Genomic DNA, 17,283 nt, shown 5'->3' on the forward strand with positions numbered 1-17,283 from the left:
AACTACACAGCTGTGATGCGTCTTCACACAAACTAGGATGCTCTGTACTTTAGGCCCACCTTAACATACATGTAAAGAAAAGAATCCAGAAATCATTTTAATATAAAATGTTTTTATTGTTTTTGAAAACATTTAAAAAACAATTTTTGAGCACTTTCAATAAAAAAAATAACTGAAATGCTACTGCAATATTCAACTACTGTAGTTTCAGCAGTACAACAGACAAAACACTGGGGAAGAGGAGGGAAACTGGATTTCCTGCATTAAATGAAAACATGGAACAGGGATTTTTCTTTCCTTACGGTGCAGTAAATAAAGCACAGTATAGTACAAGACTATTATATGAACGTCAGATGCACTGCACAAGAAATGCTTTCCTTCTTTTCAGTTCAGAAGTCAGTGCTTATTGCAATTATTTGCAAATTATTTACTTCATGAATTCTTATCATGATAAAATGATGCAAAAATGTTTCTCAACACCCGAACAATAAAAAATAATCCAAGAAAAGAACATATTCAACAATAACTAAGCTGAATTAGTTAACATAAAGAAGTAAATAACTTGTGAATAACTATGCTCACATGGTTAACACTGGTTAACCAGTTTCAATACAGCAAAATAAAAAAATAAAAGTGGTTACAGGAGTATATCTAGTACTGTACAAGATTAAGTCATTAACACTCATGCACATTTTGTGATCATGTATTAACATGGTGAAGCAAACTAAACTTAATTTTTCCTGCTGTAATATTCTCATGTAAGAGAATAAGAAATAGACATATCTCATTGAGATCAATGCACATTGCTACATAAGACAATTTCACCTGTCACTTTTAATGACATTTTGCCTTTTAATAATGAAACACATTAGAAATTTTTTTTGTTTTGTTTTGTTTTTTTTTAATTTTTTTGTGTGTGTTTTTTGTTTTGTGTTTTTTGTTATTTTATTATTATTTTTTTAATCTGTGGGCTGTATTTCTTGCATTTATCCTAAGGAATGTGCCTGCCACAGGTTCAACAGAATTTTAGTGCAATATATGAACCCAGAAAGTTTGCTGGACTAACCAACCAAATTTAAAGTGTTTGCTGCAATACAGTACACAGGGTACAAATTCACTAGTTCATATACTTTAGCAAAAATTGCTATCAAAATAATTTATTTCTAATGTTAGCAGGAAGCCAATTATGTAAACAAGGGGTCAGAACTATCTCAAATTCTTAGTTTTGGAGTATCTGACACAGGCTTCCGTTTGTTAAAAATCACAGAATTTTCCTTTGGGTATTGCATACTTTGGTGTGCAGTAGTGCTCTGTCTCAATGTAAAGAACTAACTAGCACTAAGTATAGGGACCTAACAGAATATTAGTCATAACACCAACATACAAACACCTATAAATTAACACACACCTATGTACAAAGCTGTGCCTATGCCTTCGGTTTCACTTGAAAGAATCCTTACTGAATTGAACATTTCTTAAATTTAACATACATTTGCTTTAAATCCAGTGATTATAGAATATGCCTACTAATTAAGTCACATGTTAGGTTCAATATAATGTTTGTATTTAAAAATAATTTAAAAGGTACTTTTAAAAACCTTTGGTGACGGCTGCATAATTTATAGTGCATCAGCTTTTTAAATCTACTCTTGCTTTACTGAGAAATGTTCTGAAGAACCAGAAGTTAGGCAAGAACTTGTTTACAGCAAGCCCATGTCAGTCTCAGTGCCAGCGCCATGGAGGTGAGGCCAGCACAGCATGCAGACGCAGATGGCTGCGGCACAGACGTCCTGCCCACCACTCTCCCCTGGCAGGTAGGGTTTACATATTCACAGCACTTTGCACAGGGTCAGAAAAGAGAGGTGCTGAATGTGTCTCAGATCCAGTGAAGTCAACAAGAGGATGATCAGCACCTTTCTGGCTAAAGGCCACAGACAGGTAGACAATTCACGCCCTGCCTTCAGCAACTTCTGTCTACAGGAAAAATGGTTCCAGCCTTACTGACAGGCACCTAACAGAACTCTACACTGCGGTTTTTAGAGTCCTCCCCACTTCCTTGAAAAAAAATTAAAAGGGTCACTTGGTCTTAAAGTAAACCACACCATCGCACATCCACATGTTTTAAGGAAGGATCTGAACTCTCCAAGTCTGTTCCTAATGAAGCGTCAAAACTTCTGATGCAAGCACAGTGAAATCAGGCTGCATTTAAGGTGCTATAGCTTATCGCAACTGTTTGTCCCTGAAGAAGAGGCCACAGACTGGGTGTCAATCAGAGCAAGAGCAAAAAAAGCCATGGTACACCAGTACCTGGGGTGCCAATGCAACATCACAAATTGAATCAAGCACAGCCAAAAAATAAAAATCCAGTACTGAGATCAAGACATTAGCAGAATCTGAAGAAGGAGGGGAAAAAAAAGTCACCTAAAAATGTGAGCATCTCTTCCTCAATAAATCTAGGAGGGCTTATTGTGCCTTCCCATTCATAAGTTCATGACTGCTCATTCAAAGAAGTAATTCAAGAGAGGAAAATGTTTTCTGTTCTGCTTTCAGTTCTGTACATATCAGTTCACAAGATAAATAATCAATTTTATACTAAGCTTAAGGGATGGTACTGTAGCATCCTTAGTACAATCCTTTTGTAAAAGCTTGCCTCTGCAAGTCCTCTTTCTAACAGCAGGGTCACGGGCTAGTTAAGAAACTCTCTTTTCATCATTACGGAAAACCATCCCATGCTGATAAAACAACAGGTCTTTTTTGTTTCGTTAAGTGAACTACTAAGGTAGAAGTCTAAATCCCATTTTCTAGCTAAGGAGTATTAGCAAAAATTAGATTCATCTGTCCTCCCAAATCATTTGATGAAAATGGAATTCAGCCTTCTAAAACAGTAAGCACTTTGAAAAGTTTTACCCAAAGAAAGATCACATCTGACTGTGTATCTGTAAAGTGCCTGGCAGTATTATGGCTCTATATGAAATATTTTTAGATCAACCACATTTTCTAATATTTTAATCGTATTTTGTTTAAAACAGAAAGACAGAAAGGCTCAACCTACTGAAACATAGAGGAAATAACATCTTCCTACACCCTCCACTATGTTAAAAAAGAGCAAACTTAAAATCGAATCTTTAAAAATAGTATTTTAATGAGCTCCAACAGCTCTTTTGTTTTTAAAAAGAGGGAAGAACATCACATGACTTCTTTAGCTCTGATAAATAATCAAATAGTACCTATCATTTTAAAATAGGGTGTTACTCCTAGATTAAATCTCAGTGCTCAAAATCTTTTCCCATGAATTTTACCTAATATAAAAACACTGAAATGAAAACTAAAATACCAAGTATAATGTCAGAAACATTAATGGATAAAATAACTACATAGATGTGTATCTCTTAAATAAAAAGTTTAGTGCATCTTTCTTTTTCCTTGATCATTCGTGTTAGTTTTCCTGTCTCTGCATCTTACTAGAGATGTAAATGGCATGAGTACTACAGAGATTTTTTCCACAGTTCACCACTGAGCAGCACTCGAGATAGCTACACAATGGTCAGGCACCTGCATGTCACCTGGTTCACCTGTACCCACTCCCTATCACCTACATACCTGCAGGCACCCTGCCTTTCAGACCTCAACAACAGAGGTCAGTAAGAATCATCTACTAGAAGTAACAAGCAATAGGAAGTATGGAAAGCCTGCTAACAAGCTCCACTTAACACCCACCCAAAGCCTCAACCATAGCTGTCATTGCTGGCTGGCTATTAACCACTTCTTTACTACAATAAAGAATGTTGAATGGGAAACACTATAAAATTCAAATTTTAATACTGGCTCTATAATAGCCCATCACCTTCAGAGATTTGTTTAAAATTGGTAAGACTGCCTTTTCATTGCTCAAGTATGAGCAACTGGTACAGCAAACTTTTTTTTTTTTTAAAATGCCACAAAACATAGCGTTTCTGCTGCAGGAGGCACTTCCATTAAGACAAATACAATACGTCTGTCTTTTAGATACAGTGTGCTACATACATATTATAAAACAAGATTAACCCAACATTTCAACAGCAGGATGATCCTTGCTCTCCATCCACTCAAAACCTGAAGTCATTGAGTTAATGGATTCATTGCAGATTTGTTGAAACAAGGGGTCATTTTTTAATTCCTCCAGTGTAGCATCATCATCTTGTCCCTGCTGACGACCTGGATCGAACAGTAGATTTGTGTCTAAAGTGTTCAGATCATTAATGCTGCCTGAGAGTTCGGAAGACAACCTGATGTCGCTGGAAAAGACAGATGTAACGTTCAGATCTGATGCCACCTGATTCACCAGCTGCTGGTTTGTTGGCAGACTGTCCTCCCCTAAAAGGTCTTTTACAGTGCTGCTAAAATCTAATTGCTGCTCTCCGATGTCTGATTGTGCTTGGTTATCTCCAGAAGAGAAACTGATCTGATCGGTGCTGCTGTTTTTTGTGAGGTAATTTGGTGTTTGGAATTCATAAACTGAAGTGCTGGAATTAATCATATTTTGTGGGTTGGCACTAGGAAAAGCAGTGGATGTCTCTAAAATCTGAGTGAGATTCATCCTGGCTGTGTAATTTGAGGGCATGTTGTTCATTCCCAAACCTCTCACTGCATCATCACTATCAGAATCAAGTTTGCTTAACAACACATTGGTTATTTTTTTAGTGTTTGTTTGTTTCTGAAGAGACGGGAAGGCTGTCTGCATCATTACAGTCAACGGGACTGACTGGCTTCTTTGCGCTATGTTATTGGCACTGGTGTCTGCGTGGATATTCGTAAATACATTGTGAACTTCTGGAGTCACCGGACTCCCAAAAGGTGTCACACTGGAGCGCGGTATATTTGAAACAGGGTAAACAGTGCTTCCACTGAGATTACGCTGGCGATGGACAGCAGGGCTCACGCTCCGGCATCTCAGGCTGTTATTGAGAGTGGAACTGGCTCCTTTGTTGTCCAGAGGAGCAGGAACAGCAAAACCCTCTTGCTTGGTAGTGTTACTTACAGGGGCTGCCTGGTGCTGCACAGGTGAAACGGGAGTCACGTGACCGAAGTGAGTATCGTGGTGGCGTGGCTGAGACTGGTATGACTGGCCAGGAACTGCAAACGCGTGAGGTTTCCTGAAGCGATCTTCCACTAGCTCCTGGTAGCTCGTAAGGATGCCGTGGTTTGCAACCGATGAATTGGTGACACCACTGTACCCGTTATTCATCCACTCAAGTTTGGTTTTGTCAGGGTGGGTAGCCATAGGCCGCTGCATCGGCTTCACGGGGCTACTTGAAACAATGCTGGCATCGTGGTAAGCCATACTGGAGCTTATGGGAGTAAACGCGAATGGGTTTCGGCATTCCACAGGACTCGGAGGGACGCTGCTGCTGCAGTTGGAATGCGGCGTGCCAATGGGCGTATGCCGGCTGCTTCCTAGGGCGCTGTCTACGGGAGTTGTCTGAGCCAGCCTGGAGCAAGGGCTCTCTCGTGACACGTTCTGAGATCCAGAGATCATTTCAGAGGTGGGGGTGGGAGTCGGGGTGGGGGTGGGAGTCGGGGTGGGCGTGGGAGTCGGGGTGTGAATCGGAGTGCTGTTGTTATGGATTGAATGGTAAAAATGTGTGCTGCTGGGATGAGATGACACAGGAGCTCCTTGAGCTGCTGTCTGACTCGGAAGTGCCATTCCTAGACAACCACCGTAAGGATGAGGATTATTCATTGACATCTGCTCCTCCATGAGCACCAGCTCCTCCACAATGCTGTCCTGGGTAAGGTCATCATCAAATGAAAAGAAGTTCTCATTCGACTGAGGGACTGTATGTTCAAACTCTTTCAGCTCAGACTGCAGAGGTAACTGATTTGAAGACTGTGCTTCTATTTGACCCAAGGAGGAGTCCTGGATCTGGCTCTGTAGCTGCTGGTTGTATACATCCTGCTGTATACCCTCACAGTGCACTGGCTCCCACGCAGACTCCTCTAAGTCACTAGAGCCAGAATGTCCTGCGATAGTCATAACACTGATATCTTGCTGCTGGTCACAATTCACAGATGCAAAGTCAGAGGTTTTGGTGATATGGTGCCACGCATTTGGGTTAAAGCTGCCATCAGATTTTGAATCATTTTCTATGATAAACATGTTTCCTTCCAATTTCACTTTAATATCTGGAGATGATGCTGATGCAAGCTGCTGTCCTAAAGTAGAATCACTGGTATTTAAACTGGTGCTCAAGGAACAGTCTGTCGCTACGTTTGCTGGAGCTGTGGAAGGTACAGGTACATTTACAGGTACCTTGCTGGGAACTTGAGCAAGCGTTGCAGTATTGTCACCGCTAGCTAACAATACAACCTTTGGAGCCTTCTTAACGCTGTTTGCTTTTTGACCCTCCACAGCATTACCAGCTGAAAGCTGCCCCACCAGTGGTTTCTTTACAGGTGGTACCTGGGAATCTTGAAGCGTAGAAGGTTGTCGCTTTCTTGGACTTTTAGTGCATATTTTGTCTTTAATCGTAGACTCACCAGTAGGAGGTGAACCAATGCTGGTGCTGGACAAGTGACTGGCAACTGAGAGCTTTAGAGTGCTTTGATTATTGCCTGCTGAAGAAACCGGTGTGATCTCATTAGACTGTGTTTTATATTTGGTCCCTGCTTCTTCAGCTCCCTGATCACAGCCCTTAACTGTTTTTGCCTCCACAACACCATCAGCTGAAACCTTCAAGGTTGTGACCTCAAAATTTATTTGTTGAGCAGGAGGCAGGCCAGGGCCTGCTTTTATGGATTTAGATACATCAGAGCTCTCTTGGCCCTGTACTTGGTTCTCATCCAGCAGTGCTTCTGGTTCCATTTTGATCTCAACTGCAGATGCAGCTACAACAGTGCTAGGTTTGGATCCTGGGGACTGAAGTGAAACAAGAGATCCATTTTTCATCTGTGGAGCAGCTCTCCCCTCTTCCACTGCTCCCGCACTACTATTAACTGAAGGTGTCTGTTTGACAGGCACACTACTGCTGCTTGGGGCAAGAGATATTGCTGTCATTTTTACCACATTTAAGGAATTCACATGTGGTGCTGGCACAACAGTCTTGATTGGGCTACTGGTAAAAAGCACCGTTGTGGGAGAGCGGATGGTGAGAGCACTGGTATTTGCTGGCTTCGGTAAGATCTGTGGGTAGCGATGTCGGGCAGAGCGGTCACCAACTGGACTGGCAGGAACATTCTGGGGAGTCTTTGGTGACTGCTTGACTGATTGCATGTGCTGAGTGACCACCTGAACATTGAGCGGCAGGACCTTGCTATCAGACGATCCCATAGGACTTGGAGATGTCACCAACTGCCTGGTCCTTGGCACCTGTTCACAGAGGAAGAGACATGGTGTGGTGATGAAGCAAGAAAGTCCTCCAAGCCCACATACTACTTCACCCCCACACATTTCAAAGGTGAAGGACAATGCAGCTCAATACAGCAAAGCTAGTGACTTCAAAACAAAGCAAGCTGTTCAACTGTATACCAGGCCATTGATACTTGTCTGCCTAGGATTGGTGGACAGACACGTGACCTCAGTTTTTAAGGAACCAGGCACTGGTGTGCACATTAGGCTTAAGAATGATTATTCTCGTACAATCCTTCACCAAATAGAACAAAAGACAGAAATACAAAAGATAATGAGGAGAGGATGCATTCAAAACTGCTCATTTTCAAGATTTCAAAAGCAAATCAAATGTAAGCTGAGTATCAGGCAGAAAAACTCCCTTATCTATTGAAATAAACAGCACAGCTAAAATCCTAAAAACAAATAACCTTCCTCCCAACCCGATTTTTTATGTCTGAAAGACAAAGAAGCTCCATATTATCAATTTCATGCAAAAACAAAATTGCTGGTGTCACCTAGGTATGCTGGGCCAATGCAAGTCAATTTGGATTCCAAATGAGGGGCTCACTGAGCCACATGACCTGTGCTGGCTTTCCCATCTGGTTAAGCTTCATCTCAAGGGTCATTGTTCCCACATATAACCAATATTGCTAGCTGAAATCCCACTGTCAAAGATTTCAAAGATGAACAAGGCCTATGTGATATGATCAGAATGACGCTGCCTCCTTATCTAACCCAAACTCGGTCACATCATTACACCACTTGTGGTGTAACAGTCACTGGGACAGAAAAGCATCAAGGAACCCAAGTCTGAACGAAAACCAACATTTTTCCGTCCCATTGACATTTCTACTTAACTACTTTCATAAGGGGATTTCTCTAGAATTGCTGGAGAACATTACCGGTATCGGACTGGGGACAGCTGCCACAACAATACCAATGGGCTGAGGGGACAGAATTGCAGGGCTTCCATTAGATATACTCGTCACACCATTGGTTGCAGTGCCTTCCGTTTTCTTTGCTGGAGAGTCTCCTGGCAAAGGAGACTGCAGTTTCTGTTCTTGCTGCTTCTTCTGGATCTTACGCTGCAGCTGCTGCTTGGCATCAACAGGAGATGACAGCGTTTTCACTTGTGGTTGAAAGGAATTGCTTTCAGCAGTAGGTATAAAAGCTGAGGGCTGGGGGATCCCTTTTATTCCTGAACACAAAAGAAGAAGAATGAATTATAACAACACATACACTGTCTGTTGTAGTGCCACTTCTGTATCCAACGGCAGATACATAGCAGGCATCTCCACAACCGTTCAGGGAGCACCTCATCCATTCGTGCATTTCATGCTTGAATCTATTCAGTCTTTCAGTTTCTTTCCATATCTGTGGCGGAACTCCTATCTGTTAGGCAAGCTGGCCATTAGCTGACAGATTTTAAGTATTGGCATCTTCTTTCTAGTAACCTCAAGCTACATATTTTGAATTACATCTAAAAACAATGCAATTAATTTAACTGACAGTAGAGGGCAGTGGATATGTTTCAGAGGAATCTAAAATCCATTATCTACCATGTTTTTGTTATGTTATCTATATTGAAAGCAGTTTTAAAAATGAAAAATCTTTCCAGAACTGCGTGTCTGTGTCACAGAGGAGCAGCTCTGAACAGATACTACCTACATGTAATGCCAGAATGGATTGCAACCAGCACGGGATCACGGACAACGGTGAAAGAAGGGCAAGAAGATTAGCGACAAGGGAGGAAAAGAAAAACAAAAGAAGGTAAAGGTGAAAAAATGATGGAAATTAGAGTTTTATATATATATATATATATATATATATAAATATAATATTTTTTTTTCTGGAGACAAAATTTTTTTTTGCTAATCACAAGCAAGCAGTGGTGCTTCCAAGGAGAACACTATGGAGTTGGTCTTGTCTGTGCAGCTGGTACCAATTCCTGTTACAAAATCACATCACATCTATGATCTTTCATTCATTAACAGTCAAGAGGATAAGCACACTCTCTCAAGGACGGCCCAATTCTCTTGAATTGCCCTTCTAAATATGCTTTAATAGTTTCATTTATATTTCCGTATTTTTCTCCATTGCTTTAAAATAACTCAATTATAAATCAATCATCGCCATTTAAGGGCAGTAATTTGGGTTTAGATACCCAGTACAAGCTCAAACACCGTCTTCTGGTAGCCCACCCTTTGAGCAGCAGCCTGCATGGACCACAAGAGCCTGAACTCTACAACATGTCTCCACTTTAAGTGTTCAATTCCTTCTTCACAGGGCAGTGAAACGCCCAAATATATTGCTATTACTGGAAAATAAGTGACCTATGTGGTCTGAATACCGAAAGCAAGTAACATTTATCAGGAAAATAACACCACAATTTTACCTTTGAGGGTAAAAGCTTTCTTTTTTTCCCTACCAGTTAGCACACAGAGACACTATAGTTCCTCATGATAAAGAGGAAAGGTAATGAATATCTTATTTATCATTCCAGACCGTAGAACCTCTCCTGAAATGAGTATCCAAGCTCCACAGGCATGCATTGGAAATAACCACCTTTTTCCTTGAAACATCACCTTCTCCTCAAGGAAGTAAGGGGATCACCCCTGTCTTCAGCCTTGACCCCCAGTTTCCATTTGAAATGTGTGAATTTGAAATCCATTCCTCTGTGATGCAGTGAAATACAAAGTAACTCTCCTCTTTACCTTGATCCTTAACAAAGATCTGACATCAAGTGCTGGAATCCCAGTTACACAAACTGCCTCTGGAGAGGGCTCTCCTGCCCCTCAAACCATTATTTCTAGTATAATCCATAAAAACAACAGCTGACACGCTTTTACTACCTGACACAGATCAAACATCTCAGGAAAATTTTTATCTGACATACCAGAAATGCCTGTAAGAAAATCTGCTCAGAGAGAAAATTAAGACGGACAATTGTTTCCAAATTAGGACAAGTTATCAAACAAACACAGTTACAACAGCAGCGTGCCTACAAACCCCCAGTGTCAAGGCACCCAAATCCTGATCTAGCATAGCACAGCTCAGTACAATTACTCACATGCTTAAAGTTAACCCTGCCTTTGAGTGCTTTATAAGACCAGGGTCCTCATCAGAGGAATTGGAGAAGATCTTGGAAAGAGTCTGGGGAGACAGGTGTCCATCCAAGTGCCACATGCAATTACTGCAGGCCGTCTCCCGGGAATCACCAGTCAGCTAATGACAGCACCACACACACATCCCTGCCTTCAGTGCAGCAGTTTTTGACCTGAATGGCCAAGATGGACTGGAAGACCCACATCCTGACTGCTTCCCACCATGCATGAACTCCTACCTTTCATTACCTCAGAGAATATAAGCTAGAAAAACAACTTGAACAAGACCACTCAAATTATATCATTAATAATTTCCTTGACAGAGAATTTCTTGCTTCAGTTTCTGTTGCTGAACTGTTTACTCAACTGTAAGGACTTCTAGAGAAGTTTCCGAAGTCTTTTCAGTGACCAGCCCTGCACTTCACACTGACTGTGATTACATAGTAGCTTTAAGACCAACTAAGGTTTCTCTTCCCCCACTTCCCTTCCCTTTACTCTTCCCTCAGGCAGCACGCAGTTCTCAAGAAGCACGACTCTATTTTACCACACATTTTTATACCCAGTCCTTATGTGACCGTTAATGCAAATCTAAACTGCAGCAAGAAGTTGTCAAGCAAACAAAAGGTTACCATCACAAACTAAACCTGAAGCCGCTGCTTATTTTCAAATCTTCCTACCCAGACTACTTTCAAGAAAATAATTTAAAGCAATGCAGACTGCAATCAGTCTGGTTCAGCTAACATCTGTTGGAGAGGACTAAAACACCAAGGTCTGAAGTGGGATACGTTCCTACTCAAAGCAGGGGAGACAAACCGCATCAATCCCTAAAGGTCCAGAGCTGTCCAGACACCTCACTCCTCCTGTTCACCCCAGATTAAGATTAAAAGAAATCCCTCTGACTTAAAATGCATTACTTTCAGAAAAAATACCCCCATTTCATCAATTCAGAATCAAGTTAACTCATTACCTGCTGGTGCCCCTGCCATTACTGTTAAAGCTGCCATTGACTTGGTGCCGATGTAGTGACTTTTTACAAGGAAACGAGCCAATTCCAAGACTGTATCAAAAGGCTGGCTTAGCACTTTCTGGGCCCATTCACAAACAAGCCGGCAGGCCGCAGAGACAACTTCCTCATCGGCACTTTGTAGCTGCCCAGACGGCTCTGTCCCATCCAACTACAACAAACGAAGAAGGAACGGTTACTTTCATTATTAAAGGTCACTAAGGAGTGAAAACAAGAATACAGAGCAAATGATGATCAAAGGCACACAGGAAGCTGAATACATATGTTCAGAGTTTTTCATGAAATTAGGAGAATGAGACCACAACATCAATGCTACTAAAAGTTATATGTTAATGCTTGTTTCCAAAGGTACCATACGGAATTGGTGTTTCTGGAAGAAAATCAAAGCAAGAATCCCAACATTCAGACCACCTACAGTTGATCCTCCTTGCAACCAGAGTCTTGTCACCTCAGCAGCCATTGTTACCCAGGAACTGCTTCTTTCACAGGGGATTCTCCTCTAATGCTGAATTATTATTATCAATATATAGTAAAGCCAAACAGGATCAGAGTTAAATATATATATATATATATACACACCTTGTAGGTAGTAGTACTATGGAATTCTGCTTCACCTTCGATGTATTTTTTTTTTTTTTTTTATAATAGCACTACTATTCTTTCTGGATTTTTATAGAAACACCAAACAATGATTTAGAAGCTGAGCATCATAAAGAAATTCTTAAAAACTACACAGCTCTTCAACTTGCTTGGAAAACTTAAGGTAGTAAGAAAAACTTAAGATAGTAAAAGTAACATAATAAATGTTAATTTGCACAAATATGTATAAGTATATAACATACCCCATCTCCAGTTTTATGAAAGTCAAGGTTGGGCAGTGTTGGCATATGAACAAAAGCCTTCTTCCTCAGTCCACTGTAGCAATATGTGATCAAGAATTAAGGTCTACATCATCTCTGCTTGTTAGGTGGCATGCAGGGAGGACGGGCAGTAATTCCTCCCATACTTCTCATAAGCTTTATACTCAAACTCAGCAATGGCTCTCAAATTCAATGTCATTAAACATAACCTCACAGCAGCCCAGAATCAAAAGCCTAAAAGTTCACATACAGTGTCTCTTTTCTGTGATGAGCAAATCCTTGTCAGAATCACTAATTTTTCATTTTCTCTAAATGTGTATTTCTCTTCCCTAGACCACGGAGTTTACGTTTTCTTACACTAACACGGATGGAGCATAATTACAGTAAATTAAATGTAAGGTGGTTAGGTATTAAGGCAAGTGTGAAATAAAGTCATATTTTAATAATTCTGAATTAGAAACTTAGGAAACAGAACTGAAAGAGAATCCTGTCAAGCTATAATTACATCATATAATTTCTTCCTTAAAATTTGTCTAGCTCCATCCAGAATGCTGCTATTAAGTTTTGGATTCCACTACTAGATAATCCAACATTGTACTTAATGAAAAATTTAACAGACATAATTTCTTCATTTACAATTATGTGGTTTTTTTTGGTCCCCTCTAAAGAAGAGGAATAATCCTGGGCTGCCTCCTAGCATTAATTTTCTTTGTAACCATGCTTCGAGTAAAACCTTGTCAAAAGACAGTATTACAGTGAGTCCGTATCATTACGGCTAGTTCTTTTGACTGTTTTTTTAATTAGAACATACAACCTCCTTGAGGCCTTTTGGCCTTTCAAAACCCTCCCTCCCTTGCTTTCTGCAGTAGCTCAACCTATCCACAGCGTCAGAGCAATGCACTGATGGAGCAAGAGTTGGCCCTGTGGGACACAGCAGGCAGCAGGTTGCTTCATGACAGTTTCCAGATTCTCAAGGGAAGGTGCAATTCTCAACTTGGAAAAGACTAAATTCTTGCAGATGAAACTATTTACTTTGAAAATCAGTAACAGTTTTTGGTTTTTAATGGAATACCTCAGCTTGCTAAAGACTAGACAGAAGCAGTTACCTATGCAGTAAATACAAACCATAGCTTTATCTCAGAAAGCCTGAGAAAAATTTACATCCTTGTAGCCTTTTGATTTGATTACTGCATTTCTTTCCTAGCAGGGCTTCTTGTCCCTAAACTGAAACAGCAGAACCACCAGTGATATAAGCTGACTCTTCCACAGCACTTGCCCTGACTTGTTCATAGTGGCTGCCTGTTAGCTGATAAACTAATCTGTCTCAACATTTAACTGTGCATACTTATGCCTGTAACAGTATCTTTACCTACACTATGACAACATCAATTTTCTGTATACTTCAGGCTTTGTTGTAAGTTACAGCTAAACAGGATAGCATTTTTGCATACCCTTTGGGAGAGTGAATTTCTCTACCACAGGCAAGAAGGGAAAGAAGTGGATTCCAGTTGTGGGCACAGGGAATGAGACCACAGTCAATGGAGAGAGACATCGCTTCTCATCCTAGGAGCACTTGCTCTGAATTGTCTTTTCTGTCTCAGGAAGTATGCACCATGCAACGAAGCAATCAGTCTGTTCCCCTCACCCCTGCAGGACAAGCCATCAATAAGTGACTTCCAAGTCTATAATCAGCTTTTTGACTGCTTCCCAGTAATCCCCTTTTCTCTTTCAAACAATCCTAAACAGTGGATTGAGGAGCTGCAGTTTTACGAGAGATTTGTAGCACCTCTTAAGAAGGATCTTTGGCTTTACAACTACCTTTTAAAGTACCGGTGTGCACAAGTATATAATGAAGCAAGAAATGTTTTGATAATTCCGAACTTGTACGGTGTGCACAAGTATATAATGAAGCAAGAAATGTTTTGATAATTCCGAACTTGTACTGCTAATAAAATACTATTGTATCGTGAGGCAAGTTCCTCTACTTCAATATTCCTCTTCACACTATGTGATAAGGCTTTTTTTTGGTTCCTCACTGTTGTGACAACTAAGCTTCCCAGAAAGACTGTGTAACCTAAATATACTACCTTGTTTCTTAAGTGGTATCTTGCAACTTAACACTATAGCATTTAATAATTTTTAAAGAATTTTGGGAAAGTGTCTGCATATTTTATTTAACATTACTTCTAAATTTAGCTGGTAGTTAAGATGTAACAGCAGATGTTCTCCAGGCAATTGCAGAAGTTACTGGGAAGTGTTCTAGCAAAGGATATTTTGATTTGCCTCTTGTGCCTAGACGACGGGCCTTCATATTCGGAAAGACATTTTTCATGATCTTTCCGAAGTCAGCAGCACTTAATGGGTGATAGCCAAGATTGTCACAATAGCTCCTGCAACAAAGAGAAATAAAACGTGAATGGAATCAAAGTTAATACAAAAGGCCAGCCTGCATGCTAGACTCCAAAGGTTTTCAAAAAGAAAACACTCAAACCCATCCATATATCCACAACAAATTGAATACATAAAAATGTATACACAGAGCTATTAATACCATCGTTTTTGCCTTGTTCTATACTAAGTTCAAAGACAAGTCATGTGGAGATTTAACAAGTAGTGGCATTAACTAGAGCGCGGTTAAGATTTACTCCACAACTTAGTTTGAAGCTATTATGTTTCAATTCACTTACTTTAGGACTTAAGAGTGACATTCTCTAGCCAGAGGTATGGCTTGAGTGTGGGAAGGCCTGAAGTCCTATTAGAATATTTGAAAAGCAGCAGGTCAGAGATTTGTCTGCCTATACAGCTGCAATTTGAGACAACTTAGCAAACTGATTTTCATGAGGCATAGCTTCCCGTGGAACCAGCTTCACCTTTATAGGTGTAACACAAGCATGTATTGAGGACCTAGTCCTCCTACCAACTGTTTGCCCACATTGAACTATAAGATCTGCTTAATTATAGATATTCTTACGTGAATTACCAGCCCTAAATTCACAGATTTCTACTGCCTCTATAAATGTAGATCTGCTAATCTTCACATAACTGAGTAAACAAGTTGATGACACAGGAAAAAAAAGCAACAGAAGCTATTCATCTTGCTAAATGTACTTTTCCAGTAAAATGGGTACCGTTATCTGTCTTCAGTTCTCAAAAACAGCAGAAGGAATTTTGTTTCAACATCTATTCAGAGGTTTCAACACCTGAGATATCTAGAAAAATATCTCCTTGAGGCAGAGAGCAAGAATTGTTGATTACACTGCTGAGTGTGAACATTCTGAAAAATCACAATCATGTGAAAGCAACGGAGAAAAACGTAAACTGCTCTGGAATGCTTAGCTATGCAGCAAGTGCTTAAGGCAGCACAAAGATACCAACACTACTACATATTGCCTTTTGTTCAAGAGCATTGTAGTATTTCACGGATGTTGACATGCTCAGGCCCAAAAGCATACCGTTAAAGCATTCTCTTTCAGACTTCCTATGGTCACAGAGTCAGCACCATAGCAATAGCCTCCTTTCCTGTGAGAAGCCCTACCAGAAATACACAGAACCAACCTGTCTCTGAACAGAAGAGGTGACTACACATCTCTGTGTGGGCATCATAGCAGGAGAGCATCAAGACAATCACTTCATACACTACATTGCTCACTACTCTAACTTGGGTACATGCAGGCAAACAAATCTCTGTTCATCAAGGAAGAAAACAAAAAGCATCGCTCCTGAAACAGAAGTTTAATTCCCAGCATCACATGGTAAAACCAGTAACAATCAGCAATGGCATCTGCATCCAAGTAGTCCAGTCAAACGGCCTTCTCTGAAAACTGTAGCTACACAGAGAGATATTTTTGAGATATTTCCACTGCATTTATTTTCTTTGTAAAAATATTAGTTATTACAGAGCAGGTATATGCTGCTTTTACCTTGGCTGTATGTAGGTATCCTCCATTTGCAAAGCACCGCCACAAATTTTATGATTTTGATGATAAACAGCCAGGTTTTTCTATTTGGTTCTAACATTCTCCTATAGAGTTTGTGTGTCCTTACTTTCCCCAGCTCTGTCTGCAAACTTGTATAGACTGCTGTTATCCGTGGGAGAGAAATAAAGACCTTGGTTTCTCCTTCCAAAATGAAGGAGGAAATGCAATGTAGTGCAGAGAAGCCAGTCTTACCGAAACTTTCAGCCCATTCTTGTGAGAACTCACTTTTTTTTCTTTATTTAAAAGGAAGTGAGGGGATGGGACACAACAATGCCCCCCGACACATTCCCAATGAAAGTGGACAGATCACAGGAACAGGAGCTGCTGGACACTGTGGAAGCTCCACCGTTGGAGGCACAGCATCACAGATTAATTTGAGTGGGAAGGGTGCTTGGTAGCACCCTTTTAGACTTCAGTCTAAACACCAGCCTACAAGAGGCTCAGCTTTGAGGTCAAAACCAGGCTGCTCGGCTTTGCCCAGTCAGGTCCTAAAAACAGGCAGAAAGATTTCACACCCTCTTTGGGCTCCCATTCTAATGCTTGATTTTCTTCATTCATAAATTGTCTGGATAAGGCAACATCATGAAATGTAAAAAGCTGGCCCTGCTCTGAGTGAGGGGTTGGACCACGTAACCTCCAGAGGTTCCCTCCAACTAGTTTATGTTTCTGTATCAGACATTTGGAAAATTTTTACCTGATTTATATACCAACAAAATTCATTTCAATGCATGTCAGTCACAGTCTCTGGATTCTGGGTTTGTCCCTTTGAAGTTAATACAAAGGAATGCTTCTCCAGCCTTGCTGCACCCTCTTAGGAATCAGACACTGCTTCATGCATAATGCCGTTCTAGACACGTCTCTGCACTTTTTTATCTGGAGTCTTACCAGACACCACTGGATTTTAACTTCCCTCTGAAAAATCCTAAAAGGTGGGTCTTTGTCCCTTTCTAAT

At 40.5% G+C, this 17,283-nt stretch overlaps 1 protein-coding gene across 1 annotated transcript in view; it reads right to left on the reverse strand.

Moving 5' to 3' along the window:
* Positions 1 to 95: 95 nt before the first annotated feature.
* The window catches only part of RFX7 (regulatory factor X7), a 55,201-nt gene continuing 38,013 nt past the window's right edge, over positions 96 to 17,283 (reverse strand). The window contains exons 5-9 of the mRNA XM_040569666.1: positions 14,628 to 14,744; positions 12,337 to 12,421; positions 11,438 to 11,645; positions 8,269 to 8,564; positions 96 to 7,345 (exon numbers count right to left, since the gene is read on the reverse strand). Of these exons, the coding sequence (XP_040425600.1) occupies positions 4,040 to 7,345; positions 8,269 to 8,564; positions 11,438 to 11,645; positions 12,337 to 12,421; positions 14,628 to 14,744 (4,012 nt within the window). The 3' untranslated portion in view covers positions 96 to 4,039. The remainder of the gene's footprint in view (positions 7,346 to 8,268; positions 8,565 to 11,437; positions 11,646 to 12,336; positions 12,422 to 14,627; positions 14,745 to 17,283) is intronic.

The sequence above is a fragment of the Cygnus olor genome, chromosome 11, assembly GCF_009769625.2.
Source record: "Cygnus olor isolate bCygOlo1 chromosome 11, bCygOlo1.pri.v2, whole genome shotgun sequence".
Lineage (NCBI taxonomy): Eukaryota > Metazoa > Chordata > Aves > Anseriformes > Anatidae > Cygnus > Cygnus olor.